The sequence below is a fragment of the Barbatula barbatula genome (genome assembly GCF_947034865.1).
Source record: "Barbatula barbatula genome assembly, chromosome: 23".
NCBI lineage: Eukaryota > Metazoa > Chordata > Actinopteri > Cypriniformes > Nemacheilidae > Barbatula > Barbatula barbatula.
This window is the reverse complement of record NC_136786.1, coordinates 15,650,184-15,669,230: the sequence shown is the minus strand read 5'-3', so window position 1 is coordinate 15,669,230 and position 19,047 is coordinate 15,650,184. Positions and strand designations below refer to the sequence as shown.

General features: G+C 39.6%; 2 protein-coding genes across 4 annotated transcripts; one reads left to right on the top strand and one right to left on the bottom strand.

The window, feature by feature from the left end:
* Positions 1-238: 238 nt before the first annotated feature.
* mtmr6 (myotubularin related protein 6) lies at positions 239-8,011 on the bottom strand. The gene is made up of 14 exons (XM_079447787.1): positions 7,484-8,011; positions 5,992-6,111; positions 4,366-4,528; positions 3,999-4,156; positions 3,799-3,927; positions 3,589-3,723; positions 3,377-3,509; positions 3,176-3,285; positions 2,964-3,089; positions 2,793-2,842; positions 2,509-2,709; positions 2,256-2,390; positions 2,048-2,174; positions 239-1,753 (listed from the first exon to the last, which is right to left on the bottom strand). Exons 1-14 carry the CDS (start codon positions 7,505-7,507, stop codon positions 1,433-1,435), a joined length of 1,932 nt encoding a protein of 643 aa, XP_079303913.1. The 5' UTR covers positions 7,508-8,011; the 3' UTR covers positions 239-1,432.
* A 159-nt stretch (positions 8,012-8,170) lies between these two features.
* Positions 8,171-18,433, top strand: nup58 (nucleoporin 58). Of its 3 annotated transcripts, XM_079487774.1 has the most exons (15): positions 8,174-8,246; positions 8,368-8,542; positions 8,829-8,989; positions 9,459-9,491; positions 9,599-9,868; positions 9,969-10,131; positions 10,228-10,293; positions 12,206-12,380; positions 12,452-12,531; positions 12,634-12,752; positions 12,868-12,950; positions 13,114-13,315; positions 16,757-16,840; positions 17,060-17,155; positions 17,439-18,233. In XM_079487774.1, the coding sequence occupies exons 2-15, from the start codon at positions 8,460-8,462 to the stop codon at positions 17,606-17,608; spliced, it is 1,785 nt and encodes a 594-aa protein (XP_079343900.1). In that variant the 5' UTR covers positions 8,174-8,246; positions 8,368-8,459; the 3' UTR covers positions 17,609-18,233. The 3 variants fall into 3 exon arrangements, with proteins under 3 accessions (XP_079343901.1, XP_079343900.1, XP_079343902.1); XM_079487775.1 differs by lacking the exon at positions 17,060-17,155 and having other exon boundaries at positions 8,171-8,246; positions 17,439-18,433; XM_079487776.1 differs by lacking the exons at positions 16,757-16,840; positions 17,060-17,155.
* Positions 18,434-19,047: the final 614 nt, after the last annotated feature.

Genomic DNA, 19,047 nt, shown 5'->3' with positions numbered 1-19,047 from the left:
GATTAGTGTTAATTCCCATTTCTTCTGGTGATCCTCTTCCAGCCAGTAATACAGATCTCAGGGGTCCGTGACCCGATAATTACTCTTTAAAACATGCTTACAAACACAAGATGGTTCATGGGTGAATATTTAAATCTGTCAGCCTGCCAGAGACAGGACCTGTGAAAAACATTGCTAGATTTCCAAAGAAAGAACTACCTTTAAGGCACCACCAAATATCTTCTTTTGTGCTTTGAAGAAAAAAGACAGACAGGTTTGAAATTACACGATGACAGAATATACATTTTTGAGTGATCTATCCCTTTAAGTGCATGCTTTTATCAGAACATTTCCCCCAGTGGAGTATCTGATACCTTAAAGATACAGAATAATGGACTTTAAAGTATTCGATTTACCTAGATGCCAACAAGCATTTCACAACAAAGGGATCTGTGATTATAAGACACTTTTGACATGATATGTGTCCCTCTACAGGTATTCCCCGGTAACCATCGATAGCTTAGTATCGATAGTTCACAATATTACCAACAGAACGTTTATAACCATATCAAAAAAAGATTTAAATACGTGGGATTCAAATAAGGAAGTTATTTGGACCAGTAATAACATGTTGAAAAGCGGTCTATAGTGTGAGCACATTGGAGCCTTGAGGTAATTTGGCTAGTCTGCCTCTGCCAAACCAATTTAAATCCCATACAGAGACCCCCTAGACAAATAGCAAAAATAAAATCATTATTATAACCCATAATTAAATTAAGGGGCCATTTGTTCTATACGTTCAGTTGGTCATTTTGTATGTGACATTGACAAATTGCTGTAGATTGTCTTTTAGATTGAAACCCTTAATGATTTATTGTTAGCTCATATAATCACCTATAAGGAAATATGACCCCTGACCTGCTGTATGACATCACATTAACCTCTTGAGTTCCTTCTTATCGATGAGACCGCACATGGAGCACCTTTGTGTTGGCAACAGCTACAGTCATCCTTCATTTTGAAGACCATCCATCTTCATATTGTCCCTCACTCCCCAAATAACAGTAAGTGAGAAAGGTGGTATAAAATAGCCCTATACGTGTCACAAAGACTCACAAGTGGTTTTCCTCTTGGTTTAATTTTGCTTTTTAGTGCTATTACCATCTTTTAAAAAAATGAGCAAAAGAAACAGCCAAAAAGAAGCTTTTCAAAATGTAAATGACAGATATAACATTTCAATAGACAGATATAACAATGAATTTACATGAAAGGATCCTCCTCTCAATTTCTTTTTTTCTTTAGATGTCGTACATGTTAAGCTCACGCAAGTGCAGTCCTATCATAGAGTAAACACGCACGCGCTAGCAACTAACTTCACCTTTCTTCAACTGAATATACAAATCAGAATTCTTTTCCAGTCCTCCGAGATTCTTTGTTTTCCAAAGTTTTGTCTTTAGAAGGTCATCCTGGCCACTCCGAACTCCAAGGTGACCACGGCTGGCTCACTCTTAGAACCAAATGATCCTGGCAGCTCCATGTAGCCATTCTCTGTGGCACTGCTGCCCTCTACAGTCCGTTCACCGCCAGTACTGATCGGAACATCCTCCCTGGCCTCCTCTGCAAACACCTCCTCGTCTTCCTCCCGCTGCACCTCTTTCCTACTGAGAAGAGGCGCTCCCAGGATGAGAGATTGAGGTCGGGGAGGGAGACTGCGCTCTCTTGGAGGCGTTTGGGGCCTTAGAGGAGAGGTGCTCACCCCGAACTTCTGGAGCTTCTGTGAAAACGAACAAAAACCAGGAGAGGATGATTGTTTCAGATGGACGAAGAAACAAATGGCGGAGCGAGAATACTTTATATTCTTATACAACAACATTATAATGAATTTTAACTCATCTTAAAAACTTTCATTCATTCGTTTCAAATTAAATATAGCATCTACTCTGACCAAGGTCTTTTGAGTCCTGAGGGAAGACTCTCGAACACAAAACATCCATGACTAATGGAAGAAGTTAGCCTTTAATGTTTATCCATTAACCCAGAAGTTAACAAATTCTTGAGGTAAACTTACAGCCTTTAAGGCTTGCACTGTCCCCTCGAGTTCTCGGTTGCTTTCTTTCAAGGTGAGGATGTGTTTGAGAATGTACTGTCGAGGGTGCATGGAACGGTCATACTGGTGGTACATGTTCCTCCAAAACCTGCAACACAAATCACTGAATTAAAACCTCGCCGCCTGAAGAAATCGTGTTTTATAATGAGAGATGGATGGGCATCTGTACTTGAAGTGGTAGGCTTGAGTCGAAGGAACCAAAACCGGGTGTGATTCGGCAAAGCGCGAGCTGTATATGGGGTTCAGGTAGTTCTGCTTCTCACTTCGAAGGTGAGCCCATAGAGAATATGTTCTTTCCTTCAACCTGTTATCACACACAAAAGCATTATGTCATCTTGGAGATGTTTTTTATTTAGCATTGAAGATTATAAAAGTCAACAAAATCGAGAAATAAGTGCAAAATCGAGAAAACAGATACTCACTGCAGGTCCTCTCTCTGCCGCTGACTGTTTCCGAGAAAGTTGCCGAACTGGCACGAGTGCACATGCTCGTGGATCTGAATGAGGAACCACTCGCTAAACTCGAAGGCCTGAGGAAACTGTTCAGTCAGGTGCCACACGCACTCCAGAAACTGGGTAAAGATGGGCGACACCTCTTTAGAGTCACCGTCCAACTGATCGCACCTGCAGGGAAGCGTTCAACATGAATGTCCTTCCAATAACAGGGTCATGAACCTAACAGAGAACATCTGTGATAAAATACCAACCTGTCTGCAAACTTGTGTCCGAAAGAGATCCAGTCTTTCTCAATAAGTACCTACAAACAACATTAGAAGAAGACATTAAGAGATTAATTCTAATGTCAGCTCACTAATACAGCCGCCAGTCAAACTTTCCTGCACATTACAACCAAAATTTGTTTGATTTGAGTCTCTTACCATAAAGCCTTTAATAGTGCGATAGTAAGGATCCATCAACAGAGAGCCCAGTGCGCAGACCTGAGCCGTACGGTCCCATCCATCCGAGCAGTGCACTAGAACACTGGCGCCCTCTACAGTTACAGCCTGTGCCAGTATAAAAACATATTGATAAAATGATTTCTGTTGAAATCAGCCATTAGCATTAAAACCAAACCGAAACGGAGTTTCACCTTGGCGAGGAATATGGCTGCATCCATGACGGCTTTGATATGACGCAACCATCCACTGTTTTCCAATCCAACCATGTAATCTGTCATAGACAGGGATCGTGTTCCTACCACTGCGAGGGGCATAAAGATAACCAGAAAGTGACCAAGGTGTTAAAAATCTAATACAATTTAACAAATGAGAATCCAACATGTGTCTCAGACCTTCCAGGAGCTTCTGCAAACTTCCTCTCATCACATGGATGTTCTCAATGCCCACAAACTGGAAGCGGATGTTAGAGTAGTTGTCCTCGTTCTCATAGCCTTTCCCTGCCGCACGGTTCGCCAGCGCGTTCAACTACCAATAAAAAGCAAATGTGGTTTTGGAAACATGAACGTGAACAGAGAAACGTCTTAAAAAAACACTGATAGGCTACCTTAGGCCGCGTGTCCATCACATAAATGCATCGATTGTTGTGATTGGCCTTACTGATGGCCTGAAGCATGTGCTCATCTTCCAAACAGCGAGCGCTGAAGCCAGAGAGAGGCTGACTGCACCGACAAACTGCCGCCTGCCCCAAAAAAAGTGAAATCCCAATGAGATGTTATTTGAGTTCTTAACAAAAAAGGTCCTCTTTGAGTCTTACCTTCTTCTCCTGGTAAAAATATGTGAGGACAGGAAAGCGGCCTTTGCTTCTGAACTTTGAGCTTCCGACAATGATGGGTTTACTGGCCATAATGGGTACGTATAAATCTCTGGGATATGTCTCACACACCTAAACACACCAAAACATATCAAATATATATTTGTATTTCAGAAACAAATGCCTTATCCTTTCCATCATACCTTATAGTCCCTGTTAACATCTGTCAGTTGCCACTGGTCACATGGCACTCCCATACGCTCAAACTCAGCCCTGAGGTCTATAAGCTGCCACCCCTCCTCTCTCTGTTGGTCATTCTGCTTTGGGTTGTAGGAGAACGCGTACAGCTCATCATACGACACTGGAAAAAATTTACTCCGTAACTTTTCAAGGTGATAACGAAAGTCAGAGCATTTAAATGGCCATCTGGAGTTTAGGACTGACACACACGTCCCTGACCTCGTGCCAACTAAATATGACCACAATATGCCGCCCAACCACAGGATGGGAAAGACCGCATTAACTCCCTCCTCTGTGACTTTCAGGAAACTTCTTGAAGATTTTACCCACCTGGTCTCAGAAGCCTAAACAGAGAGCTGTAGATATCATGGCAGTCACGTTCTCGGGGAATGACGAAGTGGACAACCCGGAAATTGCGACATTGAATGAGGAGCGGACAGCCGCTTGTCGTGAGGGAGAGCTTTTCCACAGAGGCGATGTGGTGATGCAGAATCTAAAAGCATACACGTTAAGATTATTCATTCAGATGAGCTAGTGCCGACCTCAAATGACACTTATGGCATAAAATAAGTTTCATTACAGTTTAAATTAACATAATAGATCTTTAGATCAACGCAAAAAAATATCTTCATTGTTTTTTGTGTCCATACAATGGAAGTCAACAGGGACTAATGTAGTCTGATTACCAACATTCCCCAAAATATCTTCTATGTTCCATGGATGGAAGAAATGGTGACATCAATGTTGGAGTGAGCTATTCCTTTAAGATGTGAACATGTATGGGATTTGCAAGGACGTGATCAAGGGAATTCAATAAACACATGATTACCATATTCAATTAACTACACTGCACTTTTCGGAAAGTTCAGGAAGGAAATTAAAATGCGCATGTATCTGCATTTTCCACTGGCACGGTGACTCCTTTTGTCTTAGTTATCATTGATTACTGAGGTGTGCACATAATGCATAATGCATAGTGAGCAGAAGGAGATTCTGCGTGAGAGTGTAAAAATACAAATTCAGAATTTATTTTGATCGGGTCCCAGGCTTATTTATGTACAGGATGAGCTAGATTTTTACGAGAACTAAGACAGGGCCAAGGTGTTCCAAAAATCTGGGTGCCCCTGTAAAAATCGAAGATTCATTTATCCATTTTTAAATTGACATTTTCTGAAGAAAATTCTTCAAATCCTTTAAGAAACAATGTGGAGATTTTAGTGGCATCTAGTGGTGACGTTGCAAATTGCAACCAAAGGTTCACTCCTCCGCTCCCCCTCCCTTTTGAAGCACTACGACATCTGACAGAGGACAAACATGTAGTCAGGTTTGGCGATAACATATTATCTACTAAACACTCCGTAGAACAGTTTGTCAATTTAGGGATACTATAGAAACATCCATGTAAAGGGGACCCGGGTGTATGTAGAAAGAAAGGTAATAAAAAAAAACACTTCATTGTGTAAGGTCTCTATGCACCTCTGAAGACATAGTTGTGTAAATTATATTGCATTTCTGTCAATAGATCCTCCAAAAAATGACACACTGGTCCTTTAAGCCTATGAGCATAAGGAATAGACCTGCGTGCCTTTTCAAACAGTACTAACATGAGTATATTAGAATATAAAACCTGTGACCACTGACATCATCTGTGATTAACATCACACTTGCACACTTAAAAGATCACTGGACTTTAAACGTGGCAGATGATGCCTTCAGTTATTTGGGTCATTGGTATTCATGTCTTCTCCTGGCCTTCCCTACACTCTCGTATTCACTTGGCCTCCAGGGTGAGCAATGCCGATATTGTTGCTGCGGAAACCTGTCTACAGCTAACGTGAGAAACTAGTAAACTTATTCTCAAAGTATAATTCAATCTTGCTAACAAATTTGGTGACATAATGGTCCTCAGGGTTGGTTGATACATCTAAACACGATTTTGAGGAGATGTTCATATACCCATATCTCTTGAGCGCTGGCGGAGTTGCTCTCCGCAAAGATCAGATGTGTGGCTGTCAAATGCAGGGTTCCAGTGGTGGACTTGTTGCTAAAGCGATCCAGCAGCTTCACCTGTTCTACCTGAAAATAAAAACACAACCTTGTCATTGAGAAAATATATGATATCTGAGTAAGAGGGCATTTTATGTTTGAATTGTGGAAAAGTCTATGAGAATTCCAAAGTGAAATCTTCAAGGCACTTCCGATGTTCACAACCATATTTAAAGAAAGACGAACGCATTATAACAATAACAAAGAAAAACACTACGAAATATCTTGATTTCGTTTAGTCATCTTGAGCCCCTGTGGACGTTTTTAAAGCCCCCTAGTAGGCCCATGTCCTCTGGTTGAGAAACACTGGCCTAATGAAATGGCATAGATTAAATTGCATCACTATTTAAACACAACCCAATTCCAAACACATCATCTTGTCAACATGAAGAGAAGAATTAGATATTTGTACATAGTGCAAAATAAATGCTGTTGCAACTTGCAAGCACACAATGCTTCACTATTAAAATAAATATAATATAACATCCATCAGTGTTGGTGAACTAAAAGGCTTTATTGTACACTTATCATACTCATTGGTAAGGCAGTAGGTGTTACTACATTACCAACTATATCGTACCATTTACCAAAAACAGACATCATAGACATTTACATGTAATTCTATATAGGCCTATTACACTATTTGTTTTTCGCAGTAGCTGGAATATGCAAACACACTTACTGTGACCGACGTCAAGTCAAAACAAACAGCTTATTTATTTTATAATAAGATTTGCTTAGTGGGGTTAATTCAGACCACAGCAACAGTGCAACCAAACCTAATTCAGATATGCCTAGAAAACAAATTCAACAGTGAACTCATTCAAATATCATCAGCAGCAGAGAATTTGACAAAGAGATCAATTTTATTCATTCTTATGGGGGTCTAACTGAGAGTTCCCGGCTGCCCCCTTAATTTAACCTAATAACACTGCATGATTTATAAGTGTTATGAATTGTTACAAGTTACAGGCCTTTATCACGTCACAACAAACAAGGCCGAATAAACAATAATAGACAAGGCGGTTGAAGTAGCTTTTACATCTCTCTGGTCTGATCAGACAACATCAAATTGTAAAATCTGGCAAAAAAGGCCCAATGATGCAAAGGCAATCCCGATATCCCAATCAAAATGGCCCCAAAGGCGAAAATAAAGCACCATGTTCGGATCACTGGCAACAGAATCAAGCGTTAAGATCAACGTCCAACTGACTCATACACCACTAGATGACATTCATATAAACGGCGTTCACACTTTGAGAAGCACGTCGTATTTTAAAACACGTAAAGATAGGAATCATTTTGCAGGAAGAAACGTTCTGGTGACTTTTAAGTCATGACAGATCTTGTCACAATACGGCAGATTTTGCAGAATTCTTGTATTTGCTCATTCAGTTTCTACCTTTGGTGTGCGGATGTGCTCCATGATGCCGCTATTTGAGCGTCTTTGGCACAGGGGACGGGTGACAGTGTCCTAAACAGATGCTTTCAGACATCGGATGAATAAATGAAGAATAAAACCGTTTCCGATTAAAGCCACGTTCAAAACAACACCTCTTCCATTAGCGGCTGTTCTACTCTGCACTTCCTGCTTGGGGCGTGTCTGCGTGGAAAACAGACCGGTGTGTGCTGGGACATGTAGTTCTTATCAGTCGACCTATATGGTCTCTTTTCGTTACATTTCACTTGACTGACTTTTAAGTAACAATCCATTAATATATAGTAGAACACGTAAATCAACACATAAATTATGTATTCCACCTCATGCACCGATCAAAGCTACTCGAGATCGGATCGCTCTCGCGATTACATGCAAAGTCAACGCAACGACGCGCATTGACGCGAACTCGCGGCGCGATTGATGCGTTCTTCCGCGCAAGTTGAACATTTTCAACTCGAGCTATTAATTCAATCGAAGAGTATTCGCATCACTCACGCGAAAATACCCACGAGAAATAAAGAGCGAGGAACGCGATTGCTCGCGTTTGGTGTGAACACAGCATTACTTTGATGCCATACTCCGAGCAGACTGCGCAGACCGCATCAGCTCAAACGGAAATGTATTTTCTAAGCCGATAGGTGGCAATACAGCGCCACCGATATTATTTAAATCTCTACTGTAAAACCAGGAGAACCGAAGAAGAGATTGTGCGCGGAAACAAGGGGTAAAGGCATTATAAGCAATTAGATTCTAATAACGTATTTATAATGTTTTAAGTAAGACAAATTGTGTACACTTTGATTTTCAAATGTACTTTTTAAATATCAATCATTTGTGCTTTTCAGTTAATATGCTATTGTCGTAAGTAGCGTGTTTTGGGCCTCCACGAGGTCGGATCCGCTCCGCTTGGTTCTCCACACCATCACGTTTTGGAAACATGTCTTTTAACTTCGGTACAACTACCCTCGGCGCCGCCGCGACCAACACTGGCGGGGGATTTGCATTTGGTGCCGCGAACAGGTAAGTTATGACGAAACGGCAGATCGTGCCACATTACCAGTTCAGTTTTACTTCCAACGTGATGCTGTGGCAAACTTATCTTAAACACCGGAGCGTGTCCCTGTTGAATAAAGCAATACAACTGACAGGTGTTTACATTTTACCATTTAAACCGCCATAACAAATTTTTTATGTTTGATGTTTTGTTTTTACTACAGTAGGATCTTATTGTGTTATTGGTTCCTTATTCACAGACACGCATCATTCATGGTTTACATTTGTATGCTAATTGTATGTTCTTTCCCAGTACCCCAGCTGCTGCAGGCACGGGTGGATTCACGTCCGGAGGTTTTGGCACAGCCACCTCCACACCGGCCGCCACCAATACCACCTCCACACTAGGATTTGGGTCCAGTTTATTTGCACAGAAACCAGCAACTGGATTGAATTTTAACACATCTGCCTCGGGTACATGACTGTCGTTATGAATTTAAATAATATGATTTATCTTGTCTGATTTGGTAACTGATGGCTGGAATACACTACAAGGCTTTTAATATCTGAACAGATTTTTAGACATCAAACACTTGCAGACTTTTCCAAAGTTTCAGGTAGAAACCCACTGATCAAATCTGCAGACTGGCACAGACTATATGCAACAAGTCCAGAATAAAATCTGAGCAAAATCTGAGCAAAACTCTTGTAGTGTATTTGACCCTTTAGTGGATGAAAACATTTTCTTTTCTAAATGGGACGGTTCACCCAAAAATGTCTGTGCTCATCAGAACCAAGTAATTTATGGTATGAAGTTACAGGAGGGTAAGTCCTGTAATTTTTGGGTGAACTATCACTTTAAAGTTGTATAATGATTTATGACATCATATTTTATAAATATATATATTCATAATATAAAGTGACATTTCTTTACCACCTCCAGGAGCTGCCCCACCATCTACTGGCCTTACTTTAGGTAAACCGTTTTTTAGCTATTTTTTGTGTGTGTCTCTGTGAAGTCTATCATTTTGGATAAAAGCAGCATAGTTTTGGTTCACGTTTTGTTTGTTTGTCTGTTTGCAGGGAGTCTTACAACCTCGACTGCTGCTACCACTGGGTTCAGTCTGGGCTTTGGGAAGCCAGCAGCCTCCGCAGCACCTTTCTCTCTGACCACCACGACCTCCGCACCTGCAGGCACAGGCCTGACTCTGGGATCCGTCCTGACCTCCACAGCCCCTCAGACCAGCAACAGCGGCTTCGCCTTTAACTTGGGAAGCACGGCCCCTACTTCCTCTGCTCCTCCCTCTGGGTTTTCCTTTGGTTCCGGTCTCTTCTCCAACTCCGCAGCAACAGGTCACCTTCAGTTTTTTTAGCGACTAAGCTTAACTCTCATGTTTAAACATAAGTTTGCTATCTGTTTACATGCATTGACAATGTGATTGTTGTGATACAGGTTTGGGACAGTCTACACTTGGTGTGGGTTTGAGTCTGGGTGGTTTGGTCTCTGCTTCTGTTCCTGCCAGCTCTGCTCATGTGCCCAGTCTTGGATTGGGTGGTGTTGACTTTAGCACTTCTTCTGACAAAAATACTGACAAGTCATCAAGCACCAGACCAGAGTAAGATCCACAGCTTATGTAGAAATAGGATGTAATGAAATTAACTTTAAAGTTGCTTTATCCTTATTATGTTTTGTATGTCTTTGTTCTTTATAGGGACAGTAAAGCTCTTAAAGATGAAAACCTACCAGCTCCGATATGTCAAGATGTGGATCATTTTCAGTAAGTGCTATTTAAAGAAAACTATTATATTTAGGGTTTCGAGCACGAAGTGCTGAAAACCTTTTGTTTTTGTAGTGATTTTTATTCTTATTATTTTTCCGCCTTAAAACGCGTCGCCCAAACCGTAAGTCGTAGAAACTCGAGACTTTGTCAGTTGGTTGTATCTGTGCAGGTTACTCAGATACAGTGAACCAGGAAAATCGGCCCATAGGTGGCGCTATAGCGATGGCCAATGCGTTTGGGCTCAATGCTCGTAAACAGGATGTCCCGGTAATTTGCATTTTATGCAAAAAAATTAATAATGAACTAGTCCCTGGATTTTTGCCCGATCGGAACCAAACCAACGCTGATGAATTCTGTGGAGTGTGAATGTAAATATTAATTGAAAAAAAGTTGAAATTTCGATTCAGCGTCGCGAGGGGGCATCAAAACATCAAAACCGGAAGTAGCCAGTTTCACTAAAATGACCATAACTCGTGAACCGTTTGAGCTATCTTCACGGGGTTTAGACCGTATGTGTAGACCCTCAGTCCGGGGTCACAGTAAAAAAGACTCTGTGTTTGGCCACTAGGTGGCGCTATAATAGCAAAGAACTCGAAAAAGGCTATAACTACGCAACCGTTTGCCCGATCGACTTATTATTTGGTGTTGTGTGTCTTTGTGTTATGCACCATGACTGTATAAAAGGACTTTGGCGTTTCTCAAAAAACATGGCCGCCATCGGCCAATGAATTTTGAGCACTCATTAGACAGGGTTAACGGGGGCCGATCGAATCGACACTCGTAGGGCTTGTTCGACTCGTGGTCCTGAAGGTCTGTAAGAAATATCATTCGGCCACTGGGGGCGAAAAAACGTTTTTGGAGTGCATAAACAATTGTATATCACGTGACATTTGACACATACTCAAACTATTTACATCATATGATAGCTCTTCTTATTCTGAACAACTTTGCCTCTGGACAAATCTGTCGATCAAACGGATCGTGAGTTATGGCTGATAATGTCAAAAACCTACTTTCGCGAACTAGTCCTTGGTTTTTCAACTGATCAGAACCAAACCAATGCAGATGACTTCTGTGGAGTGTGAATGTAAATAATCATTAAAAAAAGTTGACATTTATATTCATACACGGTAGGGGGGGCCAAAAACGGAACTGGGCGGAGCCTATGACACGGACGTTGTTAGAGAAGGGTTTGAGAGCTTCACAGGGCTTTAAACATATGTGTAGACCATCGCTCTGAGCTCACGGAAAAAATAACACTGTGATTGGACACTAGGTGGTGCTATAACATGAACAATGGCACTAAATACTATAATTATGCAGCGGTTATACATCTACAGGCTCTGATACGCTTTGAAAATAAACGTCTCGGCCCAGGAATGTCAGACTTCTTGAGTTTGAAAGCACCTTCTCTTCAATTTAAAAGCCAACAACAATGAAAATCGGATACTCATTAACGAATTGTCCAAATTATTTGATAGTCAGAAAAATAACATTCTTGTAGTATACGTGCATGTTTCTGAAAGCATGCATAGTTTCTATGAGTTGATACCTGTCATTTTTCTGTGCGTGTGTGTGGGATCCTTCATGTGTGTGTTGAGGTGTGACCCCCTAACCTGTTCATGAATGCATGACTGCTTTTGACTGCCTTAAACCTCGAAACCTGCTAAATGCTGCTTGCAGCTTTAATTATATTAAGTATGCTGTTTTTTCTATCTCATCTTTGTTGGCCACAAAAGATGATGATTTATTTGTGTAAGATAATTTTGGGACTATAACACCATAAAAGTTTATCCAAACTTTGTGTGTCAAATATTCCACTATCGCAAAAATCTGCTTTTGTAATGCAGGTTTGGAACAGCATGATAAATGACATTGCTTTAATATTTGTAACGCTGTCTCTCCACAGAAAATTTGTTAAAGAGCAGAAGCATGTGCAAGAGGAGATCAGTCGGATGTCCTCTAAGGCCATTCTCAAAGTGCAGGAGGATATCAATACCCTCCGACAGCTTCTCTCTGTCTGTGCCAGCGGCCTGCAGAGAAATTCACTATCCATAGACAAATTAAAGATGGAAACGTCTCAGGTTAGACAAGTCTTTGAAATTGGTTCTTTTAGACATGTTTCAATCTTCTGAACACGTTTTCTTGCATACAGGAATTGAAGAATGCAGACATCGCGTTCTGCACTCAGAAGACCCCACCTGGACTCCAACATGAGAATACAGTCCCATCTGAGTAAGTGGCTGGTTTTAAATGTCTGCTGTAACAAACTCATCAACCATCTTATAAGCAAAGCTACCTGCTTGTCATATTAATGTGCCGTCTCTCTCGCTCCAGTTATTTCTGTGCCCTAGTGGAACAGTTTGAAGTGCAGTTACAGCAGTACCGTCAGCAGATCGAGGAACTGGAGAATCATCTGACCACCCAGAGCAGCGGCTCACACATCACCCCTCAAGGTTTTAATCCACTTCCTCCAAAACAGATTAAACTCTACTCTTTGGCTCACACATATAATGGAAAAAGTTCTTCTAGGCTCTTGATGTGTTTGTTGTGATGTGGTTTGTCATGTAGATTTGTCCCTGGCCATGCAGAAACTCTACCAGACGTTTGTTGCTCTTGCTGCACAGTTGCAGGGGGTTCATGAGAATGTTAAGGTAAGTCCAGAGCATCTCCACATTCTAAACTAGAATATAACACACTTTAGTAAACTTTGTTAAAGATAATTTCTTTTGTTCAAAATGACATGAGACTACACTGGCAACATATTACCTGTATTTAAAGTGCTATGGTGACCTGACATCCTCTTGTTCCTTGTAGACCTTAAAGCATCGATTCCTGAGCTACCGACGAGTCTTCCTGGACGACTCCACCGACGTGTTCGAGTTGAGACGCGCAGCCAGTAAGAAGTGGCAGAGCTCTCCTCACGTCACCACAGGCCCCGCCCCCTTCGGCAGCGTTCCCAACGCAGCGGCCGTTGCCATGGCTGCCACTCTCACTCAGCAGCAGCAGCCGGCTCCAGGTCTGACCGCCTTCAAGTTCTAGACCTTTAGACTGATAGGATAAAAAATGAATGAATAGAAAGGCAGATAGTTCACAAATAAACTGTAAATTCAGTCAGTGCCATGTCTGTTTTAAGTTTTCTGTTCTTTTTATTTTCTAAACTTGTCTCTTATTGAGATACGGAGAAACAGGGTTTTCTAACATCTCTGTCATGTCACTCCACATGTGCCATCTAATGTTTTGAGATTTTAGATGCTGGCTGCCCTGCCCAATTTCCGCCTCCTGTTTTCTCCTTTTTCTTTCATTAAGAAGAAAAAACATATGGTGCTGTATGGTGACAGACCACAGATTTAAATCTATGGTGAAAAACACTGGCTGAATATCTTGGGCACATTTCAGGTCAAGATTTCCATTAGATGCGCGTTTGTCGTCTTGAAGATTTGAAGTGGTCTGTTAGTTTTTCGAAGGAGGGGCCTCCTGTTTTAGCTCTGATTTTCATTGGCTTGTTTATGGATTAGCGAGTTTTAATGATGAATGTAGGGTTTGATCTTTGATATTCTGGTGGCACTGATGTAGCGGTCACTACTAACACCTAACACTTCAGAATAGACTCATGTCTGCTGAAACCTTATGTATATGGGCTAAATCGCTTTTACTGTTGTTTCCGTGTCTCGCATTTCTTATACAAATAATCTGCTTAACATACTGTCCTTTATCATAGACATGGATGTTAACGGAGTAGTTCACTTCATAATTTGCCCCCATTCCCTTTCCATAGTAAATTTTGTTCCTACTATGGAAAGTCAATTGGGGCGAATTTTAAAGTGAACAAGTGCCAACAAACATTTTGGTACACATTTAACTATTGAGGACAAGGCTTTTGTGAGTGATATGTTGTTCTTAAGTGGTGATTTTAGATTTTTTTCACTAGGGATGAACATATGCTACAAAAAATTGGTTTTCAGGAATTGTATTAGTTTAGTGTTTACTAAACCGTAGTTCTTTTTTTAGAAATCATCATAATCGCTCGTTTTAATGTCTCAAAAAGCTTCACATTGGAGCCCTCTAATCTTAATTGCTATCAGTTTGCGTAAGTCCTAAATAGACAGAACAATAATTTTTCTTCCATAAGAACATGTTTTTTTCCTCACAATGTGTGTTTTACAGTATTTAGGGATTTTTAGTCTTACAATCCGGAGATTTTGTTGGGTGATTGAATGACAATGGCTTGCCGTTTTATTCCAAAATATATTTTGTCTTCAATTTTGGTGTTTGCATATACATGAATAGATATGTTTATATATTTATGTGGAAAATGTGTAAGCTACTGACTTGGAAGCTGTACACACAAGGTCATTTACTGTATTTCATAAGACGTATCTCGGTAAATACAAGACAGTATTTGTGTCTTTATCGAAGGTTTCCATGCTTTGGTAACATCCTTCATCCGTCTGTAACCATGGTTGCATTTGTGGTTTCCATGGAGACGAGCTGGCGATAACAGCAACTAGGAGGTGTGGGAAATTAAGATGTATTTAATTTGAAGTGTAGTGCTTTCGTCCGTTTGTAAGAATCCTCACGTATTGTGTTCGGATATTTTTTATTCGTAATGCAATATATAAGAGTTGACATCATAAGGGCTTTTAATGGGATTTACAAAAATTTGACAATTATCAGTTACAAACTTGACTGTTCACATTCGTTTGGCATTTTGTTGATTTCCAATGTTTATCAGGTTTTTTTTTACAGTAATACAATATTTTTAAGAGTGGGTTATGATTGTGCCGTTGTGCCTAAGAAAGTCTAGGCTGTTGTGGGTGCTTTTGCATAAAACATAAATTGTAAATATGTAGTGCGCTAAACCAATGGCATGGCTTATTTAGTTGCACAGTATATATACACACTTTCACTCGCTAGTTGTGAATTCAAAGCATTGCCTCTTAGAATCAGTATGTTCACAACTGGCTACATTGCAGTAACAGCTGCTGAGAATGAAAATGATGTACACATACATTTGTAACTTATTCTTTTTTAAGGGCTAAAGTGTTTAGGTCTTTAGTTTGAGTACACATGCTGCTTTAGGGGACTCGAGGGTCCATTGTGAAGGATTGTGCCAAACTTCAGTATTCAAAAGTGCATGCTGTCTTTTTGGTGGCTCAAAGCTGCCATGCTTGTATTCCTTTTCCTACCATGGCTGATTAAAAAATACATCTTCCCCTTTCAGGAAAGATCTTTTGATGGCTGTAATACCTCAGAGAATTAGCTGTATGCATTAAAAACAGCCACATGGTCATCCAGTATATAGACCTAGAGTAAAGAACATTGCAAATCTCTTATTCCTACAAGCCTTGTTTTGCTTTAATCACAGATCTATTATACAAACGTATAATCTTACTGCATGTCATGTTTTTAAAACACGCTTGTAGAAACCTGTGGCTTCTGTGTGTTGGTACAAAGCTCTTATTATGCAGAATGTCTGTTTATAGACATGTCTGGTTCTTAGTATACATTTTCATTCCTTGAAACACATATGGGGCTTAGTGTTTGTTTGTTTAAGAATAGTTAGTAAATTTTAAAATCTAACTTATAATTTAATTTTTATGTTCAGATGATGCTTGTGATGCATATATACTGGTGTGCCTTTGATCTAGATACGTCATTTAGTTACCCATTGTTTGAAATGCATTTTAATGCAGGTTGGCTTTAATCTTAAATCGCTTTGAACCGTGTTAATGCCATAGCTACTAGGAATCGGTTTGTCCAATTGTTTGTCATGTTTAATGTAATTTGAGTTGACAATAAATCAGTTTTTTAAAAGAAAAGCCCTTGTCTTTGTTTCTTTTTGACTGATTATTTTTTAGATTTTTCTATTAATTGGATAACACTACAAATTTGAGATGCTGATGTCTTCGTATGTCACATCTCGACATTTAAAAACAAATTGCAAATAAATTTTAAACCAGCTAAAAGGAAACGAGACAGGAGCACATTTTATGGATTCAGGAATAGCCAACATCTTTAGTATATATTTTTTTTAAGTAACTTCTGTCCCATGCTAAATGACTTAGTTTAAAAAGCATTAGTGTCAAGGTAAGTGTATAACAGAATACAAGTTAGTTGGTAAAAAATAAAGGTGAAGAATGCAGCCGATATTTGGCATATAAGAAACAAACTTTTTAATTATTGCATTATATTTGGTGGACTACATACAACGTGGAAATGAGAAGTAACTTCAAAGATGATGCTATGGCTTTTTACAGGCCTAATGCAGCTCTTTTGTCTTCATAAAAAAACTGAGCCATCTCTCACTAAGCACAGTGTTTAAAATGCTTCAAGAGCATTTGCTTCTTATCAGCCTTCTTTTAACCAGCCTTTTAGTATGCGTCTGATATTTGAGAGAGACTTTGTGAGCTATAGTGTGCATGAGAGTAAGTTCCTGTGCTCTCTCTCTCTGTCCCAGGACCACAAGTGCCCCTGGGGGGCAGTTTTGGCACTTCCTTTTCATCGGGTATTGGCACAAGCATGGGCACATCCAGCCTTGGAGGTACTTCCTGTATTATACCTGTATTCAGACTTTCTGTCGTTGCAGTCTTAAAAGGAAATGTTCTCTAAACAGTCAAATTAATTTTCATTGATGACTTTCTAATTTATAAATATATAACTCATCATTTCCTGCCCCTCATTCCCCCGCCCTGTAACTGGGAGGTTAACTTTGGTGTATATTTAGTCTCGGCACCTAAATGCCCCCTCTGTCTCTTGGCAGCATTTGGTAGCGGCCCTGGGTTTGGGGGTGTGGCAACAGGAGGTTTGTCGTTTGGGTTTTCCTCTAGCAAGCCATCTGGAGGGAGCCTGAGCGCAGGTGTGTTCCCTAGCACCCTCCTCCATTTTCCCTCTATTCATCAATACTAACCATTATTTAGCACTTCCCAACTATTCTAAATAGCCTTTTGTCCCATAATCCCTCAGTGTATGGCTGGCTTGACTTTTAAAGGGCATAGGTGGCATAGGTTGTGTAACAGTTCTGCATTTGTAAATTGTTAACAGCTGTTGCATGCTGCTTGTGTGTTAGTTATGCTTGTGTGTATCGCCAAAAATGTAGTTAACGTTTTACAACCAGCGTTTACACTTCTTTTCTTTCTCAGGGTTTGGAACTTCTAACACCTCAGGCTTTAACTTCAGTAACCCAGGCATCAATGCATCGGCTGGGCTGACCTTCGGTGTGTCCAACACACAGACACCGGGGTTTGGGACTGGAGGACCCCTGTTACAGCTCAAAAAGCCCCCTGCGGGTAACAAGAGGGGCAAGAGATAAAACAACATGTTGGTATGAGGGTTAAGGGAAATGTCACGAGGTAAAGATGATGTACGTCTCAGAACTTTATTTTTATATATATATATATGTGTCTGTGTATATATATATTTTCTCTTTAGGATGCCATTAAAGGGATATTTGAGATGGTTCTATTTGCTTTTCCTTTTACCCTAGTGACTGTGCTGTGTTCCCTGTTTTTGTTTACCATTAACTGTGGTTAAACGATCCTACACTGATATTTTTTGTTAGAACGAAAGATTGTAAGTATAGCTGACGTGACCCGTGTCAGACGAGTTGCATAAGATCTAACGTATGTTGTCATGCACAGATTTCAATGTAGACGCTTTTGGTATTAATGCTACGTGTGAACTGAGTTACCTGTGTGTTTGTGGCTTTATTTTCAACCACATATTCTGTGATTGTAAACGTCATCACATTAAAATGTCATTTGTATTTGCTAAATTGTACCAAATAGATGTCAATTTGTATAAGAATGTTTCGTTTGTAAAGCCTAAGCCATCTTTGTTTCTGTCTGTTTTCATTACCAAATAGTAAGAGTTTCTATACTTAAACAAGTATTTTTCAAAATGACAGAGGTGTTTGTTATTAAAAGACAGCGACCATTATGTCACGTGTGTCATTTTTATTTTCCAAATCCTTTGTGTTTTGTAATTGTGCGTCCCTTTTGACTTTAACTGTATCAAACACTGGCACATATCACATTTAGGACTTGTGTATCTAATCTATATTCATCAAAAAAATCAAGTTTCTTTTATTTTATTTTTATTCAAAGAAATCTTTGAAAGAAGCAATATTATACATATCACACAAAGAGGGAAAAAAGATTGATAAATAATAATAAATAATAAAGAAAAAAAAATACAGAAAATAACAGCAAGTATTCTCCTCTTTCCTATGGACACATCCTAAATCCACAAAAAAATATATATATATATATAAATATTTAAACAAAAGACCATTCATAAAAATAGACGGATATTAAATTGAAAAAAACGTCTGTATACATTTTAACAACTTTACATTTTTTTGGTTGTTTATGAGCAAAAGAGATTTTTTAAGTTCTCCATTTCTAACAAAAATAAATTCCAGTTAAGTGCAGATTTTACAAACTTTTGTTTATGAATATAATATTTGCCATGTAAAATATAGAAATTCACCACGTAATCAAACATTTTACATTCATTGGTATATGAACATATAATATCTTTAAGAGATAACATATAAACAATATATTTATGGGCAAATAAAAAGGAGCTTACGTCAGACCAGAATTTAAGGGTTACAGGACCGTAATAAAATAAATGGGCCAAGTTTTCCTACTGCATATTACAAAAAGAACACGTATCACCAATGTCCATAAATTTAGATAATTCATGTAAATTAATATAGTCTAGTAGACATACGTGTTATGTTCCTTA

Bases quoted from the DNA above. Each gene is read 5' to 3' on its own strand.
- mtmr6 (XM_079447787.1), bottom strand. From the start codon at position 7,507: ATGGAGCACATCCGCACACCAAAG. The intron at 3,286-3,376 runs GTCTGAGACACA...TGCCCCTCGCAG, and splicing joins TTTGCAGAAGCTCCTGGAAG to TGGTAGGAACACGATCCCTG. The intron at 2,391-2,508 runs GTGAGTATCTGT...GTGTGATAACAG, and splicing joins CGGCAGAGAGAGGACCTGCA to GTTGAAGGAAAGAACATATT.
- nup58 (XM_079487774.1), top strand. From the start codon at position 8,460: ATGTCTTTTAACTTCGGTACAACTACCCTCGGCGCCGCCGCGACCAAC. The intron at 12,532-12,633 runs GTAAGTGGCTGG...CTCTCGCTCCAG, and splicing joins GAGAATACAGTCCCATCTGA to TTATTTCTGTGCCCTAGTGG. The intron at 12,753-12,867 runs GTTTTAATCCAC...TTTGTCATGTAG, and splicing joins CTCACACATCACCCCTCAAG to ATTTGTCCCTGGCCATGCAG.